The sequence below is a fragment of the Oryctolagus cuniculus genome, chromosome 5, assembly GCF_051225735.1.
Source record: "Oryctolagus cuniculus isolate XC-2025 breed Fujian yellow rabbit chromosome 5, ASM5122573v1, whole genome shotgun sequence".
NCBI classification, from domain to species: Eukaryota; Metazoa; Chordata; class Mammalia; order Lagomorpha; family Leporidae; genus Oryctolagus; species Oryctolagus cuniculus.
In genome coordinates this window covers 99,025,088-99,049,699 of record NC_142871.1, presented here as the reverse complement: position 1 = coordinate 99,049,699, position 24,612 = coordinate 99,025,088, and the positions used below count along the sequence as shown (strand labels likewise).

Below are 24,612 nucleotides of genomic sequence, written 5' to 3'. Positions count from 1 at the left end.
TGAAATTAATCATGAGAGAAATGTCATGCAAACTCCACTAGAGGGCATCTTATAACACACTTAACAATTCTTAAAATTATCAAGATCATCAAAAACAAGGGATGTTTGAGAATCTTTCACAGCCAAGAGTTGCCTAAGGAGACGTGATGACTAAATGCCATGTGGTATCTTAGGATTCTAGAGCCAAAAAAAACTTTAGTAAAACTAATCAGAAAAGGAAGTAGAATAAAGCATACTATTAACTAATTAATACTGTAACTATTTTTAAACATTTCTCTTTTACCATTTTTTAAAGGTTTATTTTGTTTATTTCAAAGGCAGAGTTACATAGAGGCAGAGAGAGAGAGGTCTTCCATCCACTGGTTTACTCCCCAGATGGCCACAGTGCCCAGAGCTGCACCAATGCCAAGCCAGGAGCCAAGAGTTTCTTCTGGGTCTCCCACATGAGTGCAGGGGTCCAAGTGTCTGGGCCATCTTCCACTGCTTTCCCAGGCCATAGCAGAGAGCTGGATCAGAAGTGGAACAGCCAGGACTGGAACCAGTGCCCATATGGGATGCCGGCAGTGTAGGCCGCGCTTATTCGCTATACCACAGCACCGTGCCAAGTTCTAACTATTGAATCACCAATTGTAACAGTCATATCACAAGGTAATAATAGGGAAAGCTGAGTGTCGAGTAAATGGGAGGGTATTCCCAGTATCTTTTTGCAATTTTTCTGAAAATGTAAAACTATTCTAAAAATTGTTTATTTAAAAAATAAAATAGTAAGAATTGTGGCAAGCCTTACCGAGAAACAGAGGAAATATGCAGATCAAGTGAAGGGGGGTGGACACCAAGAGGCACCACAGGACTAAAACACATTTAGTGGGCCAGCGCCTGCAGTGCCACCATCCCGTATGGACACCAGCTTCTCTCTCTCTCTCTCTCTCTCTCAGTAACTCTGACTTTCCAATAAATAAATGAATAAATTTAAAAAAAAAAAAGTTTGAAATCCACGTGTGGTCTTCCTAACACACATCTCCCACACTTTCTGAAAACTTCTACAGTGTACTCTCTTGGGGCTCAGACCCAAGTGTAAACACAAAACTTGTTTCCTATAGACCTTATACCATGGCCTGAAGGCAAGTTTTAAAACTTTGGTTCACTCCCCAAATGGCCACAATATCCTGGCTGGGCCAGGCTGAGGCTGGGAGCCTGGAACTTCATCTGGGCTCCCATGCTGAGTGGCAGGGCCATCTTCTGCTGCCTTCCCAGATGAATTAGCAGGGAGCTGGATCAGAAGGGGAGCAGCCAGGACTTCAACCAGTGCTCTGCGATGCAGCTGAACCACCGCATCACGCTATTGGCCAAGGGAAGGCATTATATATATGTGTCGTGGTTGGCTGGCATTTTCACTGCCATGTGTTAGATAGCACCAGGTGTGGAGTTTCCCACTTAGGATGTCATGTGCTCAATCAGTTCTGGATTTGGAACATTTCCGATTTCAGGTTAGGGCTGCTCAACCTGTATAGCTTGTTTCAAGAGATGAGAGTAACAATCAGCTGAGGAGTACACCATCTAGTGAAACTCTCTTTTGAAAGAAAAAAGGGCCAATGTTGTGGCATAACTGGAAATGCTGCAACACCGGCATCCATATGGCGCCAGATGGAGACGCAGCTGCTCCCCTTCTGATCCAGCTCCCTGCTAATGTGCCTGGGAAAGCAGTAGAAGATGGCCCAAGTCCTTGGACCCCTGCACCCACGTGGGAGACCTGGAAGCAGCCCGGGGCTCTTGGCTTCTGGCTGGCCCAGCCCCTGCCATTGTGGCTATTTGGGGAGTAAACTGGCAGATGGAAGATTTCTCTCTCTCTCTCTCTCTCTCTCTCTCTCTCTCTCTCTCCCCCTTCTCTCTAAATCTGGCTTTCAAATAAATAAGTCAATCTTTTGGAAAAAAAAGAAAAAGGTGGGTGAAATGAAGGTAGTTTTCCTGGAGAAAAAGTAAGAGTTGATAGTCTAAGTAACATTCATGAGTAGAACTTTAAAATAGAGTACTATAGGAAGAAGGAAAAGAAGGGAGTTTGGGGCGATTGGAAGATTAAACAGCTCTATCTAATTATACCATCTCAAAAGTCCATTAGATTCCAGTACAAAAAAAAAAAAAAAACACACATTAAAAAGATAATTATAATTAGCAAATAAGAACATAACAGAAGGGGGCAGTGTTGTGGCACAACAGGTTAAGCTGCCTTCTGCAAGGCTGCCATCCAGTATGGGCGCAGGATAGTGTATTTGCCTAAGCATGACTAGCACAAAACACTCTGTCAGAACCACAAGGCTACTCTGACATTTTACAAAAAGTACCTTGGCAAACACTTCTGCCCAACAACTCTCTACTCAGCCGAGCACCAATGTTATTCTTCCTATTGACCACTCGGGCTAGAATGGTTCCAAAACATCTTGTACATCTTCCTCCATTTTGCTTTTCAGTTTCCCCTTGCCTCAAGCTCTTTGCACATGCTCATCGTTTACTCTGGCATACGAATCTCCCATTGCAATGCTTCCGAAATAAATACCTTGATTATTATAAAGAGTTACAGAGAGCCAGAGACAGAGAGAGAGGTCTTCCATCTGCTGGTTCACTACTCAGATGGCCACAACGGCGCCATGACTCATTTGGCTAATCCTCCGCCTGCAGCACCGGCATCCCATATGGACACGGGTTCTAGTCCCGGTTGCTCCTCTTCCAGTCCAGCTCTCTGCTATGCCCCAGGAGTGCAGTGGAGGATGGCCCAAGTGCTTGGGCCCTGAACCCGCATTGGAGACCAGGAGGAAGCACCTGGCTCCTGGCTTCGGACTGGTATAGCACCGGCCTTGGGGGCCATTTGGGGAGTGAACCAATAGAAGGAAGACCTGTCTCTCTCTCTCTCTCTCTCTCTCTCACTGTCTGTAACTCTACCTGTCAAATAAAAAAAAGAAAAAAAGATTCAGCAATTTTCATTTTCTTTCTTCATCTTCTATTGCATTTCTCTGCCACCAGAGCGAAGAGAAAACTCCTGCGCATTTTTCTCAGGAAATGATCACTTTCAATTGCATCAATTGATGACATTTCACCCTCCAACTGATTTTTTTTAAGATTTATTTATTTTACTTGAAATTCAGAGTTACACAGAGAGAGGAGAGGCAGAGAGAGACAGTGAGAGACAGAGGTCTTCCACCTGATGGTTCACTCCCCAGTTGGCTGCAACAGCCAGAGATGTGCCGATCCGAAGCCAGGAGCTTTTTCTGGGTCTCCCACATGGGTACAGGGGCCCAAGGACTTGGGCCACCTTCCTCTGCTTCCTCAGGCCACAGCAGAGAGCTAGATAAGAAGTGGAACAGCAAGGTCTCGAACCAGCGCCCATATGGGATGCCAGAGCTTCAGGCCAGGGCGTTAACCCACTGCACCACAGCACCAGCCCCCAGAAATCTCTTTCCAACACTTCAAGAGGCAGTTTTTCCTCTCTGGTCATTCTGGAACTGAATTTTCTTCATAATACTCATCTTGACTTTCAGCTCTATCAAAACTCAGCTATCTCTCAGAGAGAGAGAATGAATGAATCTCCAAAGAATAATGATATCTGCTTGGGACTAAGAAGCATTGCAATGCAGTCATTGATGTGTGCCAGAGTCATTGATGAGCATATGCAAAGTGGTTGGGGCCAGGGGAAACTTTGAAAAGCAAACTGGAGGAGGATGTAGATGTGTTGGAACAATCTTTGGAACAGTCCTAGCCCCATTGGTTAATACGAAGGGTAACAGTGGAGTGGGGCTGAGCAGAGAATCGCTGGGCAGAAAAGTTTGCAAAGGCCAATTCTGTGAACTGTTGCAGTGGCCTTTGTGTGAGTTGTGGTGCCAGCAGAGTGTTTTGTGGTATTTGTGATTAGACAATCATGCCTAAGCACTCTTCCTCATAATGTCCCAAGTTGATTTGTTTATTGTCAGAATTGACACAAGTGTCTCTTATTTTCTTTTTATTTGAAAGAGACTTACAGAGAAGTAAAGGGAGGGAGGGAGGAAGGAAGGTAGAGAGAGAGAGAGGGAGAGAGAGAGAGAATGTCTTCCATCTGTGGTTCACTTGCTAAACGGTACGATGGCTAGAGCTGAGCTGATCTGAAGCCAGGAGCCAAGAGCTTCTTCTGGGTCTCCCATGTGGGTGCACAGACCCAAGGACTTGGGCCATCTTCTACTGCTTTCCCAGGCCATAACAGAGAGCTGGATCAGAAGTGGAGCAGCCAGGACTTGAACCAGCGCCCACATGGGATTCAGGCTCTACAGGTGGCAGCTTTACCCACTACACAGGCCTCAAGTGCTTCTATTTTGAACCTTGACAAGTTCGATCCAAGTTTGGCCCTGAGAAACCAAAGACTGGTTTTGACATTCTTGCCACAATGCATTGAGATGTCTGAAGTTGTTGAATGGAAAAGACTGAGGGATGCATAGAGAACTGGTAAACTTCCGAGTGTATCTGTGGTGGTGTTTCTGGAGAGCATTGGTGTGAATGTCAGTGAACCCAGTGGAGAACTCTGGGATCTGGATCAGTGGTCCTTGTGCTCACTTGGGCAGCACAAATACTAAAATAGGATCTGACAATGCACTAATACGCCTGGGAAAGCAGCAGAGGATGGCCCAAGTCCTTGGGCCCTGCATCCACATGGGAGACCTGGAAGAAGCTCCTGGCTCCTGGCTTCAGATCAGCTCAGCTCTGGCTGTTGCAGCCATCTGAGGAATGAAGTGATGGATGTCTGTCTCTTCCTCCCCTCCCTTCCCCCTGCCATGTATGTAAATCTGCCTTTCAAATAAATAAACACATCTTAAAAAAAAATTATTCTTCCTACTTCCTGAATGAACGTTGCTAAGAGCAATGCCAAATTGTCCCATTTTAAAACTGAGCTCTGCTTCCCCAGGCACCTTGGAATCACACAGACAAATCCTAAAATCGGCTCCTCTTTGCTCCCTCCAGTAAGGGGCATGTCCCTGTATTATTTACTTTCTCTTTATGCAGCCCACACTATAATCCCAGTTTTGTTTGGCTGCCTGTCTGTTGGCTTCCAGTACCTGTCTGATCTAGGGAGCCCCTACTTGATCCAGCACCTTCCATTTTCAACCTCTGGCCTGGCTCACATTAAGCTAAGAGGGGCTCTCCAAAACCCTCAGGAATTACAGAGAAGAAAATGTTTGCTTCCTGGGCATCTGAAAAGGCAGTGCTGAGCAAACACCTGGTTGCCTGTGAAAGGACTAAGCCGAGAGTAGATCACTTGATAGGATTTTTGGAGAGGAGCTCTGGCCATTGGATACCCTCCCTAGGGCAGGTCAAGGGAGTGAGGTGTTTGTCTGTATAAAACAGGTCCCGGGTGCTTCTTCCCTTTGACAAGCTTCGCTTCAACCCATTGGCTGCTTCTACTCCGTTCTGAGTTCGTAGTAGCAATGTCGGGCACGGGACAGAGCGCTCCCATCGTGACGCCGTGGTGGACGGTACCTGCGAACTTTGAGGACCCAGTGAACCTTCTCGTTGAAGATGAAGAACTGGAGCAAATATTCGGTAGGTAGCCCTTGTCTGCACCTCCTTCCCAGCCCTCCCAGGGTTCCCAGCCTTCTTCATCCTCTGACTCCCGACTGTCCCAGCTTCCCACCTCCAAGGTCACCTCTCCATCCCCCAAGGGCTGGTGGTTCACATGTCCTGACCCTGCCTCTCCTGCTCACAGGCCAAGATGACAAGTACCTCCGGTGCATCGAGGAGCACAGTAACACCCTCATTCAACTGGACAGATACTATGTGGCCTGCAGCTACACTCGCATCATCATCACCGGACCTGTTAGGGCACAACGATGGCTGATGTACATGATGAGTTGCCTCAGGATCGACCATCCTGACCTTCAGGCCGAAGGTAGGTCTGCCTGCTGGAATTGTGGCTGACGGCTTCAGAGTCAGGTCCTGACAGCGCTGGGTGGTGTCCACATCTGTGGGAGAATTGCCTGAGTCCCTGGGAAAGCAGGGGGCAGGAACCGTTGCCGATTCTGGGGCCAGCAGTCAGTCAGGGAGGAGAAGGCGGTGGGGAGGTGGGAATGAGACACCTGGGAAGGCCTGAGTTGGGGTGACATCCAGCCCTGCGATGTCCTCGGGTGGGTTCTGGGCTGCTCTGGGTTCCCAGTTACGGGCCCTGCCTCACCACCTCTGGGCACTCCCGTCACAGGCCTTCAGATGCTGCAGCATGTGCGCAGTGAACCACTGACCAAGGAGGACATTCGTAAGATCGAGGCGGAGCACCAGACCTCTCCCGAAGGCCGTGAGCACGAGTGGGACCACTTCCCTTGAGGATCTTGTGGCTTCGCCTTTCCAGGTGCTTCGTTGTTCCTGGGTCCATGGAATTTCAAGCTATCCAACATAAAGGACTGGTCATCCTTGCAAAGCTGAGATGAGAGGGGACGTCTTGGCCTTGCCCTTGGTGAAGATGTTTGTGTCTCTAGACAAGGGGGCCTGGTCTGCCGCTGTTACACCCTGAGTTAGCCAATAAAGCCAGCCGTGTCATGCAGTGCCTTTGACGTGCTGTCCTTTTTCCTTTGGGTCTTGATCCAGCCCAGGAAGGGCTTCCCTTGGGCAGGCCGGATGCTGAGGTCTGGTAGCTGACTCGGGAAACTCAGCGCAGGGAAGACAAGAGAAAGCAGACGACTTTACCTACCAAGAGTGCTGCTCTCAGACTGGAAGCATGTTCAGGCTGCTCTGGGTAAAGAGGGAACCCCACGTGGAGCCCCAGTGTTCTCTGGTGTTTCCATACAAACAGTGGGAAGAAAGGGAAAGCAGCAAGAGGGGTCCATTTGGAGGCAGCAGTGCTTGGTGAAGGAGCAGCCAGGCAACCTGGTAGACATCGGACAGATCAGACAGCCAGACCTGGTCCTTCACTCTCGGGCATCTGGGGGTGATGTGAATCTGCGGTGAGGGAAGGGGGGTGCCTTAGGCCGACTCAGGAAGGAAGTCAGGGCTGAAGGTGCTCCCTGGGCAGGACCAGCTGCAGTACCAGTGGAAGGCGTGGGTGAGACCAACGGGAAAAGCGGGAAACTTCAGAGAAGAGGCAAGAGGCTAAAGATGGACTCTGTGGGAACAGGGACAGTCACGGGACGAAAACAACAAGGAGCTTGGAGAAGTCAAAAGATGCTGAAGCCAGAGAGGCCAAAGACTCTGGTTGTAAAATGCGTATTTGGTGTTCATCTCATTTTCTGACTTAAAGAAGCTCCTGAAATCCGTGAAACAAAAATGATGATAACTGTATGTGTACTAGGGGTGTTACCTGAGTCCCAGGCAACTTCAGATTGGGTACTGATCACGGGAAAGGATTAGAAGGTTGGGACTCTGGGCCATCCCCCAGCCTCTGGGAAGTAGAAGGCACTGGAGGATAAGAGGATCAAGCTGATGGAAGATTTAATGAAACTTCCATTAACACTCAAAGTGACTGTGTCCGGGAGACTCTGGATAGCTGAGCACATGGAGCTTCCTGCAGAGTGACTTGGTCCTTCCCACATGGCCTGGCCCAATGCAGCTCTTCGCCTGGGTCCTTCCTAATATTCTTTATGTAAACTGATGAATATAAGAACAGTGGTTCCCTGATTTCTGTAAGCTGCTGTATTGAATGAATCGAATCCTAGGAGGGGCTGTGGGAACACTGATACATAGCTGATTTTTTTTTTTTTTTTAATTTTTGACAGGCAGAGTGGACAGAGAGAGACAGAGAGACAGAGAGAAAGGTCTTCCTTTACCGTTGGTTCACACTCCAATGGCCACTGCGGCCAGCGCGCTGCGCTGATCCGAAGCTGGGAGCCAGGTGCTTCTCGCAGTCTCCCATGCGGGTGCAGGGCCCAAGGACTTGGGCATCCTCCACTGCACTCCCAGGCCACAGCAGAGAGCTGGCCTGGAAGAGGGGCAACCAGGACAGAATCCAGTGCCCCGACCGGGACTAGAACCCGGTGTGCCGGTGCTGCAAGGTGGAGGATTAGCCTATTGAGCCCTGGTGCCGGCCAATACATAGCTGATTAATCAGAAGTATTGCTGACAAGCTAATTGTCATATGAAGTAGAGGCATCTAGGGGGACTTAGCCCCTTGTCTATGTTATCTGACAATAGTTCCACATAGTGGAAGAGTTAAACTGAACTCAGGGGCTGGCACTGCGGTGTAGCAAGCAAAGTTGCCAGCTGCAATGCTGGCATCGCATATGGGCACCGGTTCAAATCCCAGTTGCTCCATTTCCAATCCAGCTCTCTGCTATGGGCTGCGGAAGCAGTGGACATGGCCCAAGTCCTAAATCCTGGCTTTGGATCAGCATAGCTCCAGCAGTTGCAGCCATTTGGGGAGTGAACCAGCAGATGGAAGCCCTCTCTGTCTCTCTCCGTCTCTCACTCATTCAGCCTCTACCTCTCTGTAACTCTTTCAAATAAATAAATAAATCTTTATTTAAAAAAAAAAAATGAAACCCAGACAGGTCCACTGCAGACGTGCTGGGCTGTTGGTGGGAACAGGTTGGTGAGCAGAGGTTGGCAATCCTTTTCTGATGAGTGGGAGAATTAAAACATTTCTCCCTCCCCCACACACTTCAGAGACAGAGGGAAGGCTGGTGTTCCAAAAGACAGAAGTTCTAACAGAAAGAATTGTTGCAGTCTCAGCCACTATCAGAAAAGCCAGCAAGGATGCTGGGTGGGTTCTGGCCTGCTCTGGGTTCCCAGTTACGGGCCCTGCCTCACCACCTCTGGGCACTCCCGTCACAGGCCTTGAGATGCTGCAGCAGATGATCAAGGTCAACATTAAAAGTCAAGTCAATTAGGGGAGGCATGGTGCAGTGGGCTATGCCAAGGCTGGGATACCTGCATCCCGTACTGGAGTGCCTGGGACTGGGTCTTGTCTCTGCTTCCCGTCCAGCTTCCCTGCTAATGTACCTGGGATGCAGCAGATGATGGCCAGAGCTGAGCTGATCCGAAGAGGAGCCTAGAGCTTCTGGGTCTCCCACATGAGTGCAGGGGCCCAAGCACTTGGGCCATCTTCCACTGCTTTCCCAGGCCATAGCAGAGAGCTGGATCAGAAGTGGAGTGGCCAGGACCCGAACCAGTGCCCATATGGGATGCTGGTATTGCAAGCGGAGGCTTTATCCACTTCACCACAGCGCCAGCCCCTACTCACATTTTACCTACATACTTGGCTTATGCATGCCACAGGAAGCGAGTCCTAAATTGCACCCCTTGTTGCATTCAACTGATATTTACACAGCATGCTCTGGGCGCCAGGAATGGCTCTAAGTGTAGGGCAGACCGTGGTGATGTAGGAGAGGAGGGAGTTCCTGTGTTCATGGTCCAGTGGTGGCATAGGATGAACACACCGCAATGTTGTTGGTTAATTTAACAGGATTACAGGGTGCAATACGTTGTTGGGCAAGGATGTCATCTGAAGACACAGAAAGTAGGAAAGGAGAATGGGGGTGTGACTTTTTAAAATTGGGAGCCAGGAGCAGGAGTCGTGGCACAGCGGGTTGCACCACAGCTTGGGACTCCCACATCCCAGGTCAGAGAGGGCCAACTGGAGTCCCTGCTGCTGCCCTTCATATGCGGCTTCCTGCTAACCCACACTGGGAGGCAGCAGAAGGTGGCTCAAGTACTTGAGTCCCTGCCACCCACGGTGGGTGACCAGAATGAAGTCCCATGCTCCTGGTGCCAGCCTGATTCAACACTGGCTGTTGTGGTCATTTGGGGAGTGAAACAGGGATGGAAGCTGTGTGTGTCTCCCTTTCAAATAAAAATAAATAATTTGGGAACCAATGGAAAGTCTCACTGAAAATCAGGGACTATTTGATTAAGAGACCAGAGCTGGTACAGAAACACAAAGGGGGAGCTAGCTACAAACTCATGAAGAGAGACCCGCCAGTGTAGAGAGGGAAGAGCCAGGCGGGTAGAGACACTGAGGACTGCAAGGTTCGGAGCCTAAATATCCTGGAGCTTGGCTTTGCCTTGCACTGCTGTGGAGAAGCAACAAGTATGGGGTAGGAGGAGTTGCTGGTTAAAGGGAACCAGGGAACAGTAGAGGGTAAGGGATGTGAGTACTAAGCGGTCAGCGCTGGGGGTAGTATTTAATGATTTAATGCTGGGAGCCTGCAGAGATAACCAAGAAGGAATTGCTTCCAATTAGAGAAGGTGAGGTGCCAGCCCAGAGGGCCCACCCCACCCCAGCCCCGTGCTGTTCACTCCTGCATCCGGGCATGCTCTGCAGAGGTGCATGGGCTGGTGTCAGGGTCTCAAGCCCAATGCTAGCCCCTGACCTGCAGGGGCAGCGCGAGCACTCCCCAACAAGGCAAACAGGAAGGGTAAGGTCGAGGGGGTCACAAACACACCACAAGCACCCGTGGGTTGTCGAAGCAGGAAGTGCTTTATTAAGGAAGCCTACAGGCTTATAAAGCTTACGAAGGACATGTGCAGTAGGGGAGCCAATCAGCGAAAAGGTCATGCAGGCACGGGTGGACCACACACAGGGGCATCTTAAGCGAAATATAGGGATCACATACTGTCCACATGTCTGGAACTAAAGCAGACCTATCCCTGCAGGTGATCTGATCTTAACCACAGGGGCCCACAGACACACCCCTGGAACATCCACCAGGCAACATATTGTAATGGAGATTTTAGGCAATGCCCAACTGGCTGGGGTGTGTTGGGTTGGGATGTTCAAACAGTGAAGGGGGGATTGGGGGTGTCACAGCCCTCCTGGACGCAGATCCTCAGGGAGGCAAACAGTGCCTCACACCATCCCCCAGCCCAGACTCAAGGCTCTACATCGGGTCCTGCTCACAGGACCACGTGGAGCTGGAGGACACGGTGAGGACCCCCATCCCACGGCACTCTGTGCTCCGCAGCCCTGCTAGCCGCAGCGTAACGAGTCTCACAGGTGCTGGCTGGGCATCCCAAAGAGGCGTGCTAGGATGCTAATGGGCAAAATTTCAGCGTTAGTTTGAGCCAGCATTAGGAAGGGTAAACCTTGGAAGACTAGTTATTTCAGCAGATCATTTTTAGGAAATCTTTGTAAACACATTTAAAGGACATTTCTGTCTCAGGAAGGCATTGAAGCAAAAGTCCTCCTAACATATCCTAGAGATCTTACCGTGCTCCACTTCCAGCCCACTCCCCACTGGCATTTTCCTTGTTTCAAGATTTATTTAGGGGCCGGCGCCATGGCTCACTAGGCTAATCCTCCGCCTTGCGGCGCCGGCATACCAGGTTCTAGTCCCGGTCGGGGCACTGGATTCTGTCCTGGTTGCCCCTCTTCCAGGCCAGCTCTCTGCTGTGGCCAGGGAGTGCAGTGGAGGATGGCCCAAGTCCTTGGGCCCTGCACCCGCATGGGAGACCAAGGAAAGCACCTGGCTCCTGGCTTCGGATCAGCACGATACGCCGGCCGCGGCGGCCATTGGAGGGTGAACCAACGGCAAAGGACAACCTTTCTCTCTCTCTCACTGTCCACTCTGACTGTCAAATATATATATATATAATAAAATAAATAAAAAAAATCCTTTAAAAAAAGATTTATTTAAGGGCCAGTGTTGTGGCCTAGGGATAAAGCACCACTTGTGATGCCAACTCCACTTGGGATCCAGTTCCCGGCTAATGTGCCTAGAAAAGCAGAAGATGGTCCAAAGCGCTTGGACCCCGGGGCCCCCACAAGATGTCTCCGAGAGAGAGACAGAGAGAGAGAGAGAGAGAGAGAGAGAATCTTCCATATGTTGGTCCACTCCCCAAATGGCCACCCACAACAGCCAGGGCGTGGCCAGGCGGAAGCCAGGAGCCTGGAAGATTTATTTATTTACTTGAAAGGCAGAGTTATAGAGAGGCAAAGTCAGAGAGTGAGAGAAAGAGAGAGAGAGATCTTCCATCAGCTGGTTCACTTCCCAAGTGGCTGAGCTGATCCAAAGTCAGGAGCCAGGAGTTTCTTCCAGGTCTCTCACGCAGGTGCAGGGGCCCAACGACTTGGGCCATCTTCTACTGCTTTCCCAGGCCATAGCAGAGAGCTGGATTGGAAGTGGAGCAGCCAGGACTAGAAGCAGTGGAGCAGCCAGGACTAGAACCGGCACCCAAATGGGATGCCGGCACTGCAGGTGGTTGCTTTACCCCCTACACCACAGCGCTAGCCCCCAAGTATCAAATTTTAAATGAATATTTAATTTATATGATTAATATCAACACATTCGGCATTTAACAAAGTGTCAATGATTAGATGTCCTCTTCTCTCACACAGGTCCCACTTCTAAGGAATGATATACATCATACGCGTGTTATGATACACATCAGTCCACAAGGGCCCAGCAAATGCCTGCAATGTGCAAATGTTGTTCTAGGCACTGTGGCCACACAGATAAACAGAAGAGAATTCCCACCCTCATGGTACTTCCAATACCTAATCTATTCTAGGGAGACAGCAGGGAAACCAAAGTGAACAAAATCTTCTTTGTGGAATTTAAAGCCTTAGGAGAGTAAAAAGAGACTATTAGATTTACAAATGTAGCGTGTTTTAAGTAGGGCAAAAGGGGGCAGAAGTGAGGAATAACTAATGTACACCGTGTTCTGAGATTGCTCTATAGAGAGGTCTGAGTGGAAACTTAAAAAGGAAAATACCTGAGGGCTTTTTAAGTTTGTGATTTATTTCATTAGGCAGAGTTACAGAGAGAATTTTCCATCTGCTGGTACACTCCCCAAATGGCTGCGATGCCCAGCCGACCTGGAGCCAGGAGCTTCTTCCGGGTCTCCCACACAGGTGCAGGGGCTCAAGTACTTGGGCCATCTTCCACTGCTTTCCCAGGCCATAGCAGAGAGCCGGATCGGAAAAGGAGCCGCTGGGACAGGACCCGGCGCCCCTGTGGGATACCAGCACCGTTGGCACGCTGTATTTTTCTTCTGAATTTTTTCTGAGAATAAATTGTCCCCCATGAATGAAGATTATGTGTTTCAATATTTAATTATAACGCCCAGCTGAAAGCATCTTTCAGCTGATATCGGCCAGAATCCGTGAACCTTAGCTCCGCTCTCCTCCCCACCCCCGCCTCCGCCCCCTCGGAGCCTGATCCCCTGGCCCACAGTGCCCACCCGCGGTGACTACAGCAGGTCACAGGGGCCCAGTCGCCCTTTCCCTCCTGACCCAAGCTGGCAGTGGCGAAGTCACAGCTCGAGGTTTCGGATCGACAGCGGCTCCAGCCAAAGAGGAGCAATTACTCAACAACGCTTTAAGCCGAAACATCAAAGAAAAGAAATAGCGTCGTGTCACTTGGAAAATGGAGGCATAAAAAAAAAAGTTTCAAGGACCCTTCTCTGTTGTCGGATGTGTGCATGGCATTAATGATGCATTAAGTAAGATACTTGCCCTTGCCGGAGCTCAGAAAACTGGGATACGGCGGGGGGGGGGGGGGGGGCTCATTGGCCAGGGTGGGGAATTTACTTTAGCCCTGGAAGTAAAGTATCATGCCGCAGGTATCAATTCTTTTCTTTCTAAGCGGTATTGTCCAGCTGTTGGTCCCTTCTTTGGTCCCTGGCCCCTCGCGACCCGCGCGCAGACAGGGGGCTGTGAGCCCACCCCCAAGCAGCGCGGCCGCACTTGCGCCGCCTCGAAAAGAAGTCCGGAGCGGAGGCCCGGGGTCCAATGAGAAACGCGCCAGCGGAAGGGGCTGGCCAAAAGCCCTTGAAATACTGCCCCAGCCGGGCCCCTGCGCTCGCCGCCTCCGAGTACTCCTACTTCCATCGCCGCCCGGGCTTCCTGCGGCGCGGTGGCCCCCCGCGAGGCTCCTGCAGCATGGCCACCCCCAAGCGCTTTCAGACGCTCGTGCAGCTGCAGCAGCGAGAAGGGGAGCTGTGCCAGGTGCTCGGGAACCTCACCAAGCTGCCCAACTGGTTCCACTCCGAGTTCCTCAAGAGTCCGAAGGCAGTTCACCTGGAGGCTTGGCTGGTGGAAGCGATCTTCGGTGAGTGCACGGGTTAGAGGCGGCCCGTGAGGCCTCGTTCGCCCACCCGCCCCGCATCCCTCAAGGCCTGGCCGCGCCCCAGCTCCAAGCCCTCCTTTCGCCCAGGATCCTAGGAGACACCCCTCTGCTCACTGCCTCCCTGTTCCCCGCGCAGGCCCCGGCGGGGAGCACATCCCGCACGTCGAGTGTGTCTCCCACACCCTGCTTCATGTGAACCGATGGGACCCTGACGGCGAAGCTGAGATCTTGATATGTGGGCGACCTTATTTTCAGAAGGATGTATCCAAGCTGATCATGAACTTGGCCGACTATCACCGCCAGCTCCGGGTGCAAAGTATGGGCCCGGGAGAAGGCAGGGCGACCCCCAAGCGATTTCTGGCTCCAAGGGAGGGATCCTGGTGTCTCCTGGCTGCCAGGGCAGCAGGCTCGCTTTTCCCCTTGCCCCGAAGGGTTTCGTCTCTACCAGGGATCGAGAAGGCCAAACTGGCCCCGCGTCCTGGGGTTCCGGCCCCCAGCCTCTGTCCGCAGGATGACTTGCCTTTGGGAGGAGGAGGGTGTGGGTGACAAGGGCGCAATCTCCTCACACCGCTCTACTTCCAGGCTCAGAGAAGGTCCAGGTGCAGGAGGCCGGCACGCAGCGGTCTCCAATCGAAGTGCGCGAGGCCGGGACGCAGCGGTCTCCAGTCGAGGAGCCCGAGCCTGGGACGCAACGGCCTCGAGAGGCTGCCGAGGACCCGGTTACCAGGCTATGAAGAGCCAAGAGCGAGAACCAGCAAGGGCTTCAAGTGCAGATCCCTCAGTAATTCTACTCTTCTAGGTCCTACTGCTGCCCTAGAAGCTGGGGTAGAACGCTGCGGGTGTTTTGTTTTCCCCCTCTGTGTTAATTGCGAGTTTAAGTTTAAGGAGTTCTAATAAAACGAGTTGCATTCCCCTGGCGTGCCTTAGTCGGAAGGTTACCAGGCTTGTTCTTCTAGCAGCCAAGATCTGCTCTACACTGCCTTCCCCTCCGGGGCAGGTGAGGTGCGTTGGGTGTCTGCCGCTCTGGGGCGGGTCCTCCCGGGTTGCGGTCAAGTGTCCCCTGGGGCGAGGGCTCTCAGGCTCTCCGAGCCAGCCCTCCTAGATTGGAAGGGCCTCCTGGGCGTATAGCGGAGCTAACACTGGCCATTCCCACCTCGGTTGGGAGAGGACGCTGAGCTCGGCTACCCTTTCACCTCTGATCCCGCTGCCTGCGTATGAAGTAGGATGAACACTAACAGCTGTGTGCTAGGATTGAACATTATCTGCATAATACTAGTGTTAGAAAAAAATTTTTTTTTCAAAATTTATTTAAAAATTCAAAGCAGCTTAATTTTTTTTTAATTTTTTTATTTTTTTTTTATTATTATTTTTGACAGGCAGAGTGGACAGTGAGAGAGAGAGACAGAGAGAGAAAGGTCTTCCTTTTGCCGTTGGTTCACCCTCCAATGGCCGCCGCTGCAGCCGGCGCACCGGGCTGATCCGATGGCAGGAGCCAGGATCCAGGTGCTTTTCCTGGTCTCCCATGGGGTGCAGGGCCCAAGCACCTGGGCCATCCTCCACTGCACTCCCTGGCCATAGCAGAGAGCTGGCCTGGAAGAGGGGCAACCGGGACAGAATCCGGCGCCCCAACCGGGACTAGAACCCGGTGTGCCGGCGCCGCAAGGTGGAGGATTAGCCTATTGAGCCACGGCACCGGCCTAAAGCAGCTTAATTTTTAAAGGTCAGGGGAGGCAAAGCGAAAAGCCTAAAGAGGGGTGAACTTTAAGCTCAAAATGAATATCAAACGAATAATCAGCTTCAAGTGAGGCTGCACTCCAGCAGAAGGAACACTCCCTGTGTGCCTGCTGTTCTGAGAGTAGTACCCCTTTGACCAGAACATCAGATTCTCTGTTGCACCAGAGAGGTTGGTGAGCAGAAGGTAGCAGGCCAACAGAGCATTTAGGGGTCTGCCTATTGATATATAAGCCCAAAATTACCCTGTGGGCACACACACACACACACGGATGGGAGAGGACTTCGATGAAAGAACAAGGTGGTAGGACACCTCATTAAACATTCCTGGGTGGAGGCTGGAGAGAACCAAGAAGAAAAAAAGTTGAATTTATGGGCTGGCAGCAGGTATCTTTTGTCCACGTATGTGTGTATGTACATGCTTTTCCAGTATCTACCCCTTAAACTATGTTGCTTTATACAATATCCTAACATCTGAGATGGCAAGTGTCCCACTGTTCAATTGGTAGTCAAGATCACCTTTTCAAAGGTTTATTTTTAGATATTTGAAAACCAGCATTAGAGGGAGAGATGGAGATCTTGCATCTGGATGTTCATTCCCCACATGGCTGTATCCACTAGAGCTGTGCCAGGCTGAAGCCAGGAGCCTGGAGGTTCCTCTGGATCTCCCAAGTGGATGGCGGGGGTCCAAGCACTTGGGCCATCCTCTGCTGCCTTCTCCGGCCATTAGCAGGGAGCTGGATCTGATGTAGAGCAGCCAGGTCTGGAACCAGCGCCCATAAAGGATGCTGGTGTCACAGGCAGAGGCTTAACCCACCATACTACAATGCTGGCTCCTAGATGATTTTTCCAGATGAAGCAGTTAAAATGCATAAGCTGGTTGAGGGAAAATGTATATACATATGGCTTCCAAAGTTCCTGGTTTTGTTCGAACATTAGAGCTCACGATATACTTACATGAATCGGTATATTTTGCCAGTTAAGAGGATGGTCTTTGGTCTAGCAGTTAAGCTGCTGCTTAAGGACACCCCCATATCAGTCTCTGGGTTTGGTTCGTGCCTGCTTACCCCCACCACCTTCTCTCAAATGGGATTTTTTAATCATTAAAAAATGGGAGGGAGGTGTAGGCCTTTAGGGGTTAGGAAAACTACAACTCAGGGCCAGCGCCAGCATCCCATATGGGCACCGGTTCGGGTCCTGGCTGCTCTACTTCCAACCCAGCCTTCGAATCAGCTCAGCTCCAGCCATCGCAGCTGTCTGGGGAGTAAACCAGTGGAAAGATCTGTTTCTACCTAATTCTTTCAAGCAAATAAATCTTTTAAAAAAGCAGTATATATCTCACATATTGAGTGCCTAGGTAAGATTCTATACAGTACTGATCCAGGGAGGCGGCAGTGTGGCTCAATCAGGTTCCTGCTACCCTTGTGGGAAGCAAACTCCTGGCTTTGGTCCTTGGCCTGGCCCAGGTTATTTCAGTGATTTGGGGAATCAATCAGTAAATGTTTTAATTTTTTTTAAAGATGGAGAATTGGAGATTGTATGCTCCTATTTCCTTCTTTGCCTGCATGATTTGTTTGGGAACAGAGACCCCAGGAATCCTTGGTTTTGTTGTCCTGCCCAGGATAAAGAGGCAAAAAAATAAGTGGCTGCTACAGAAACAGAATGCTAAAACTTATCATGAGAATAGCAAGGGAGTGGCGACTACACCCTTCTGGGCTCCCAGTTTATTGTAAAACAAATTAGGTACCCACCCTTCTGATAGCTCTTTTTGCTTTATGATGAGCTAGATAGACAGGATAAGAATGCAAATCAGGCCTTTTGATGGGTTTTGTTCCCACCTTGTAACTCAATGTCACCCTGGTAAGTTTTTTCCCTCCTCAAAATTGTGCTTAAAAACCCAGCACCACCAGCCCCTTCAGGTTTTTCCTCTCTTGGAGCCTCCTATGCCACTCTGGCTGGAGGTCGCTGGCTCTAATAAATCTTTTAAATATTAAAAAAAAAAAAAAAACACACACTAAGAATGGAGCGGAGTGATGGCAGTGTACAGGCCAGATAGGTGACAGCAGGTGGGGCGGTGAGCCCTTACAGCAGCTTTGTCCCATAGAAATACAACGTGGGCCACAATGTAATTTAAAAATTTTCTAGTAGTCACATTTTAAAGCATGAAGCAACAGGTAGGATTGTTTTTTATGTTTAACCTAGTATAATTTCAACATGTCATGAAAGCGGAGATATTTTACTTTATAACACTAATCTAACTATGGTGGTGCATCTCAATGCAGACTAGCCACATTTCAGTAGCTCAGTAAATAAAGGAGGCTACGGCTACCATCACAGGCAATATGCTCTTAGATTCGGGGAAGTGGCTAAGGGGGAACATACTCCCTCGTTCCCCAATTCAAGGTGTTCCAGAATCAGCTCTGGAGACTGACTGCTACCACCATGCATACTACAGGCTAGAGACATTTCAATTCCTCTGTGGATTCCTGAAGGCCCAGGCCAAGACATTTGGTTTCATCGAATTTCTGCCCAAATTGCTAGGGCTCTAGTGTTCACTGGCCTATTCCAACAGCTACAGTTATGCTGAACAGCTGTTTCCAAAGAGAACTAGCAAATCAAGAGTTCCTTCTTAGCAGCTCTTGACTTCATATCTGCTGTCGCCTGGCAGCCCCACAGTCTTCAGGAATTACCCGAAATGTGAGGCCTTCATCGAGGCCCATGAAGCAGAGCTGAGCTTCACTGGGCCAAGCCCATCCATTAGCCACACCGACAGGGTTTTCGTCATGTGATCAGAAGGCTGATGCCACATTTTCACTCCCATTAACACATTTATTAACCTTTCCTGGAATACACCTGAGTTCCACCTGTTGCCATGGCTCTTCCTCTTTAAGCACCCCAGAAATGGAGACACTGTTTCATGTTGAAATTATAGAAAGCCAAGCCAGCTGCCTCCTTCCAAGAGTCTCAAGAGCCAAAGGTTCCAAACATCTTACGTGTGTGTGTGTGTGTGTGTGTGTTAAGATTTATTCATGAAAGTCAGTTACTGAGAGGAGAGGCAGAGAGAAAGGTCTCCCATCCGTTGGTTCACTCCCCAGTTGGCTGCAACGGTAAGAGCTATGCTAATCCGAAGCCAGGAGCGTCTTTCCAGGTCTCCCATGTGGGTGCAGGGGCCCAAGGACTTGGGCTGTCTTCTGTTGCTTTCCCAGGCCATAGAAGAGAGCTGGATTAGAAGTGAAGCAGCTGAGACCCGAGTCAGTGCCCATACAGGATGCCTGCACTGCAGGCAGCGGCTTTACCCACTATGCCACAGCACCAGCCCCGGCTTTATACATTTTTCTTGTAGGGCCATATATGCATCGAGTGAGGTTTAATGATATATTCATTGTGATAAATCACATTACAAGATCAAAGAAGGGGCCAGCGCCACGGGCTCACTAGGCTAATCCTCTGCTTTGCGGCGCCGGCACACCAGGTTCTAGTCCCGGACAGGGCGCCAGATTCTGTCCCGGTTGCCCCTCTTCCAGGCCAGCTCTCCGCTATGGCCCAGGAGCGCAGTGGAGGATGGCCCAAGTCCTTGGGCCCTGCACCCACATTGGAGACCAGGATAAGCACCTGGCTCCTGCCATCGGATCAGCGCGGTGTGCCGGCCGCAGCGCACTGGCCGCGGCAGCCATTGGAGGGTGAATCAACGGCAAAAGGAAGCCCTTTCTCTGTCTCTCTCACTGTCCACTCTGCCTGTCAAAAAAAAAAGGATATCTGGTAATAGCTAGACTTGATTTAGGGGGGGTTAATACTACATTCCCACATACCCATGTTCTCTAAATGCAGGGAGAAACAATGGATCATTGTTTTTCCTACAGAGAAGTCAAGTGCAAAAACCTACATTTTCTATCGTATGTGAAATGTCCAGCAAAGGCAACTGGAAACAAAGCAGATTGGCCGGTTCCACGGCTTACTAGGCTAATCCTCCGCCTGCGGCACCAGTATTCCGGGTTCTAGTCCCGGTTGGGGTGGCGGATTCTGTCCCAGTTGCTCCTCTTCCGGTCTAGCTCTCTGCTGTGGCCAGGGAAGGCAGTAGAGGATGGCCCAAGTGCTTGGGCCCTGCACCCGCATGGGAGACCAGGAGGCGGCACCTAGCTCCTGGCTTCCAATCGGTGCAGCATGCTGACTGTGGCGGCCATTTTGGGGGTGAACCAACGGAAGACCTTTGTCTAACTGCCTGTCAAATTAAAAGATTGCCTGGGGCTCATGGAGATAGTGGTAATAGACTACAAAGGAGCACATGGGACATTCTGGAAGGCTAAAGATGTCTACAATGGCGTTTTACTTGTAGTGGAACCACTCATACATTTACTAAAAAAAAATTCACTGAAATGTATACGCTGTGGTCTATCAGATAAAGCTTCTGCCTACAGTGCTGGCATCCCATATGGGTGCCAGTTCAAGAGCCGGATCCACTTCCAGTCCAGCTCTCTGCTATGACTCATGTCCTTGGGCCCCTGTACCCACATGAGACCTGGAAGAGACTTCTGGCTCCCGGCTTTGGATTGGCCCAGCTCTGGCTGTTGCAGGCATCTGGAGAGTAACCCAGCAGATGGTAAACCTCTGCCTCATTCTGCCTTTCAAATAACTTTAAAAAGAAACACATTATAATTTATATTTTTATTGAAAATGGACAGAAAGGTCTTTCATCTGCTGGCTCACTGCCCAAGTGCAGCTGGGCCAGGCAGAAAGCCACCAGCCAGAAACTTATTCTAGGTCTTCCACTTGCGTGGAAGAGACCCAGCTGCTTGAACCACAACCTGCTGCTAACACAACCTGTGTCATCAGGAAGCTGGAATCCAGAGCAGCGCCAGAACTCCAACCCAGGAACTCCAGTATGGGATGAGGGCATCCCAAGTAGCACCTTAGCCATTGTGCCTAGCGCCTGCCCTGACATAAGTTATAATAAGCCATGGTTTTGTAAAAATTCCCACCAAGAAAAACTTGAATATTTATGAAAGTTCAACATGAAGGAAAGCAGCTGCTTCTAGGCTTGATATTAAAGAGTGGGGATGTGGGAAGAGCAGAGAGGTCATTAACTTAACTACATTAAATAAAAATCAGGTGCAAAAAATTTAACAAGGTGGAATGTTGGTAATGAATTTTTCATGTAAACAGTTAAATTTTAAGTATAAAATTCTTGCAAAGGGCTAGACCGCCATTATTGTCAAGGGATGAAGGAATTGCATGAGTCAAGATTACCCTAACTTTTTTTAAGTCAGTTCTTGACACCTTGCCTCAAGAATTCTGGCTCTTGGCTGGCGCCGCAGCTCACTAGGCTAATCCTCCGCCTTGCAGCGCTGGCACACGGGGTTCTAGTCCTGGTCGGGGCACCGGATTCTGTCCTGGTTGCCCCCCTTCCAGGCCAGCTCTCTGCTGTGGCCCGGGAGTGCAGTGGAGGATGGCCCAAGTGCTTGGGCCCTGCACCCCATGGGAGACCAGGAGAAGCACCTGGCTCCTGCCACCGGATAAGCACGGTGCGCCGGCCGCGGCGGCCATTGGAGGGTGAACCAATGGCAAAAGGAAGACCTTTTCTCTCTGTCCACTCTGTCAGAAGAATTCTGGCTCTTCAAAGCTGTGCTGGTGAGGGTAGGAGCTCTTTTGCAGATTGGTCATCACTGAATGGGTAAGGAAAACTACTCAGCCCCCAAGAAATACCTGTGCAACAAGAGCAAGGAAACAGCCAGATCCAATGCAGGGCACCCTCTGGTAGGACAAGGGGCCCGCCACCCTGGCTTTTCAGTGGTGAAACTTAATGCCATCATAAATGCTGGTAGTCTAGGCTAGGCCTGTGTCGGGGAGAGCAACTCACATGCAATGCACCACTCAGAAAAAGGCACACCTGGTGATCTGAGGGGCAGACTACCAGGGTTGAAGTGAGAACCTCAGAGTTGCTTTGGTCTTACACACAAGCTTGTTAGAAATACAAATTAGGGGTCAGTGCTGTGGTGCAGGTTAATCCTCCACCTGCAGTACAGTCATCCCAGATGGACGCCAGTTCTAGTCCTGGCTGTTCCACTTCCCATCCAGCTCCCTGCTAATGACCTGGGAAAAAGCACTGGAGAATGGCCCAAGCATTTGGATCCCTGCCACCCACAAGGGAAACCCAGAAGGGGCTCCTGGCTCCTGCATGGCTCAGCCATCTGGGGAGTGAACCAGCAGATGGACTCCGTCTCTCCCTCTAACTTTCAAGTTAAGTCCGTCTTAAAAGTACAAGTTAACAGACCTTAACCACATCTTGAGTCAGCATCACTGGACAAAGGGGGCCAGCGTTGTTGTGCAACTGGTTAAGCTGTTGTCTGACACCAGCAATCCATACTGGAGTGCTAACTCCATTTTTAAGACTTGAAAGGCAGAGTTAGAGACAAAGAGGCACAGAGATCTTCCATCCACTGATCCATTCTCTAAAGGGCCAATCTGAAGCCAGGAGCCTAGAGTTTCTTCCAGGCAGGTTTCTGGCTTAACCTCAGCCATTTGGGAAGTTAGCCAGTGAATATAAAATCCATCTCTAGAGGCTGGTGCTGTAGTGCAGCAGGTTAACACCCTGGCCTGAAGCCCCCGCTTTCCCATATGGACGCCTGTTTGAGATCCAGCTGCTCCACTTCCGATCCAGCTCTCTATGGCCTGGGAAAGCAGTGGAAGATGGCCGAAGTCTTTGGGCCCCAGCACCCACGTGGGAGACCCGGAAGAAGCTCCCAGCTGCTAGCTTCAGATCAGCGCAGCTCCGGCCGTAGCGGCCATCTGGGAAGTGATCCAGCAGATGGAAGACCTCTCTGCCTCCTAACTCTTGACTTTCAAATAAATAAATCTTTAAAAAAAAGGAAAAAAAGATCCATCTCTGCCTTTTCCTGTCACTCTGCCTTCCAAATTTTTAGAATAGGAAGAACTTAGGGAACTATTTTAACGAGCTCTCAAATTGATGACCTATCTAAAAAAAAAAAAAAAAAACACCTAAGTTTCAAAATAAGAGGGGAAAAAAACCCACCTCCTGCCAGCCTTCTACCCACCCCTCATGTCAGATAAACACTCAACCTTTTATAGATTTAAGTAAGCAAAAGTTTATGTCATTGGACAAAAAAAGTCCATTTATTCGAATATCTCTACAAATGCACATTCACATCGGAAGTACTGTCAAGCCACAGGAAAAAGGAATGTAGGGATTAGGGTCACCTGCTTCTCTCCAAGTTTAGAAAAAGCAAGGCTGTTCTAATGCTCTGCTCCTGGCCGTAGTCCTGTGCTCTAAGTATCGAGATGCAGGGGAGCGTCCGGCCCCGATGAACGAGTCTTCAGGAACTCCTCAAGGTGCTTCATCTTCTCCGCTGGAAGAGAAGCAATGGATATCAACCACAGGCAAGGGAAAATGTCGGCTGTTCCCACGTGCTCCGTGCATACAGGAGATGAGGGCGGTGCATCTGGCAAAGTGGGGAGAGGTGGAGGCTCTGAACGTGCCGTCTGGCAACAGGGAAGCAGCCTAGCGAAGGCTGACTTGGGCAATAAGAAGCTTGAATGCATCAGATCTTTGCTTACCTTCCCTAGGTCCTACGTGCACCCCCCCCCCAAAAGGACCCCCTGGGTCTGCGGGCAGCTTCTGGGGTTTGGGAATGGCAGTAAGTACTGATAGCTACAGGAGGCTGGAAGGGAGCTGAGCAAAGCCAGAGGCTTCCTCCGCCTGCAGCTTCTCCAACAGCCTCACCTCGCGCCACACGACGTTCTCGGTGCCATGACGCCAGGCTCAGGAGAATGCTCTTCACCCGGTTCTGCACACGGGGCCGTGCGTGGACCGTGATTTCCACTAAATTCCCGGAGTCCACTGGGTCCACCCTCAACAGGGCCTGGCTCATCCACTCCATTTCCGGAATCATGGCGCGGTCTGGGCCTAAACAAGTAAGGGGAGAGCAAGTGGAGTCATGGTCAGATCAGAAGGAGCTAGATGTGAAGGTAAAGATGGCCCGGGAAGGGATGAGCCACCCACAGAGCCAGAGCACCCCGGAAAGAGGCCCGGGAGTGGCTCGAGCCTCTCAGACTGGAGTCGCACTAGCAGCTCACCAAAGATCAAGTCCGCCACCCATGCCTCCAGGTAGAACACCGCGGGGTCTTCCAGTTCCTGCACCGGAAACCACCACGGCCGGATGTGAATGCGCGGGGGCGGCAGTGGATGTGGAAACCTAAGTAGGTCCTCTGGGCGGGTCAGCTTCAATGGGTGCTGCCGGGCCTCAGCAGCTCCAACGTCCGTGTCCATGTTGAGAGCAGCAGCTGAAACCGCTCGCACCAACCACCGGAACCTTGCTCCAGACCCGGCAGGCCACGCGGGCTCTTTTATGGCCCAGGCCAGCCCCGCCCACCCGGCAGCAGCACGCCCGCCCAGTTCGGAGTGAGTCTGCGCAAGGCACTCTGGCCCCAGACTTCTTCCACCTGAAATTAGTATTGGTTTGAGATCCATTTGGGTCTCAGGCACGCTCGCTTGGTCATCATCTCTGCAGTTTAAGGTTTCACAGTCTAGGCCGGCGCCGCAGCTCACTAGGCTAATCCTCCGCCTTGCGGCACACCGGGTTCTAGTCCCAGTTGGGGCTCCGGATTCTGTCCCGGTTGCTCCTCTTCCAGGCCAGCTCTCTGCTGTGGCCCGGGTGTGCAGTGGAGGATGACCCAAGTTCTTGGGCCCTGCACCCCATGGGAGACCAGGAGAGGCACCTGGCTCCTGCCTTCAGATCAGCGTGGTGCGCCGGCCACAGCGCGGCGGCCGCGGCAGCCATTGGAGGGTGAACCAACGGCAAAGGAAGACCTTTCTCTCTCTCTCTCTCCCTCTCTCTCTCTCTCTCTCTCTCTCTCTCTCTCTCTC

At 50.8% G+C, this 24,612-nt stretch overlaps 3 protein-coding genes across 3 annotated transcripts; 2 read left to right on the top strand and 1 right to left on the bottom strand.

Moving 5' to 3' along the window:
* The first annotated feature begins 5,352 nt into the window (after nucleotides 1–5,352).
* Nucleotides 5,353–6,550, top strand: LOC127487085 (KHDC1-like protein). The gene is made up of 3 exons (XM_051831534.3): nucleotides 5,353–5,556; nucleotides 5,720–5,902; nucleotides 6,209–6,550. The coding sequence occupies exons 1-3, from the start codon at nucleotides 5,442–5,444 to the stop codon at nucleotides 6,328–6,330; spliced, it is 420 nt and encodes a 139-aa protein (XP_051687494.2). The 5' UTR covers nucleotides 5,353–5,441; the 3' UTR covers nucleotides 6,331–6,550.
* A 7,094-nt stretch (nucleotides 6,551–13,644) lies between these two features.
* On the top strand, nucleotides 13,645–14,916 carry KHDC3L (KH domain containing 3 like, subcortical maternal complex member). Its single transcript, XM_008263106.5, has 3 exons — nucleotides 13,645–13,985; nucleotides 14,140–14,319; nucleotides 14,586–14,916. The coding sequence occupies exons 1-3, from the start codon at nucleotides 13,667–13,669 to the stop codon at nucleotides 14,735–14,737; spliced, it is 651 nt and encodes a 216-aa protein (XP_008261328.2). The 5' UTR covers nucleotides 13,645–13,666; the 3' UTR covers nucleotides 14,738–14,916.
* A 7,918-nt stretch (nucleotides 14,917–22,834) lies between these two features.
* LOC100348653 (oocyte-expressed protein homolog) lies at nucleotides 22,835–24,107 on the bottom strand. Its single transcript, XM_002714425.5, has 3 exons — nucleotides 23,823–24,107; nucleotides 23,470–23,652; nucleotides 22,835–23,095 (listed from the first exon to the last, which is right to left on the bottom strand). Exons 1-3 carry the CDS (start codon nucleotides 24,013–24,015, stop codon nucleotides 23,016–23,018), a joined length of 456 nt encoding a protein of 151 aa, XP_002714471.1. The 5' UTR covers nucleotides 24,016–24,107; the 3' UTR covers nucleotides 22,835–23,015.
* Between the last annotated feature and the right edge of the window lie 505 nt (nucleotides 24,108–24,612).

What these genes read in the sequence shown, in the direction of transcription:
- LOC127487085 (XM_051831534.3), top strand. Translation starts at nt 5,442, where the DNA reads ATGTCGGGCACGGGACAGAGCGCTCCCATCGTGACGCCGTGGTGGACG. An exon ending in AGAACTGGAGCAAATATTCG is followed by an intron (nt 5,557 to 5,719) that starts GTAGGTAGCCCT and finishes TCCTGCTCACAG; the next exon opens with GCCAAGATGACAAGTACCTC. An exon ending in TCCTGACCTTCAGGCCGAAG is followed by an intron (nt 5,903 to 6,208) that starts GTAGGTCTGCCT and finishes CTCCCGTCACAG; the next exon opens with GCCTTCAGATGCTGCAGCAT.
- LOC100348653 (XM_002714425.5), bottom strand. Translation starts at nt 24,015, where the DNA reads ATGGACACGGACGTTGGAGCTGCTGAGGCCCGGCAGCACCCATTGAAG. An exon ending in GGTGGCGGACTTGATCTTTG is followed by an intron (nt 23,653 to 23,822) that starts GTGAGCTGCTAG and finishes TTACTTGTTTAG; the next exon opens with GCCCAGACCGCGCCATGATT. An exon ending in AGAACGTCGTGTGGCGCGAG is followed by an intron (nt 23,096 to 23,469) that starts GTGAGGCTGTTG and finishes CTTCTCTTCCAG; the next exon opens with CGGAGAAGATGAAGCACCTT.
- KHDC3L (XM_008263106.5), top strand. Translation starts at nt 13,667, where the DNA reads ATGAGAAACGCGCCAGCGGAAGGGGCTGGCCAAAAGCCCTTGAAATAC. An exon ending in GCTGGTGGAAGCGATCTTCG is followed by an intron (nt 13,986 to 14,139) that starts GTGAGTGCACGG and finishes TTCCCCGCGCAG; the next exon opens with GCCCCGGCGGGGAGCACATC. An exon ending in CCGCCAGCTCCGGGTGCAAA is followed by an intron (nt 14,320 to 14,585) that starts GTATGGGCCCGG and finishes CTCTACTTCCAG; the next exon opens with GCTCAGAGAAGGTCCAGGTG.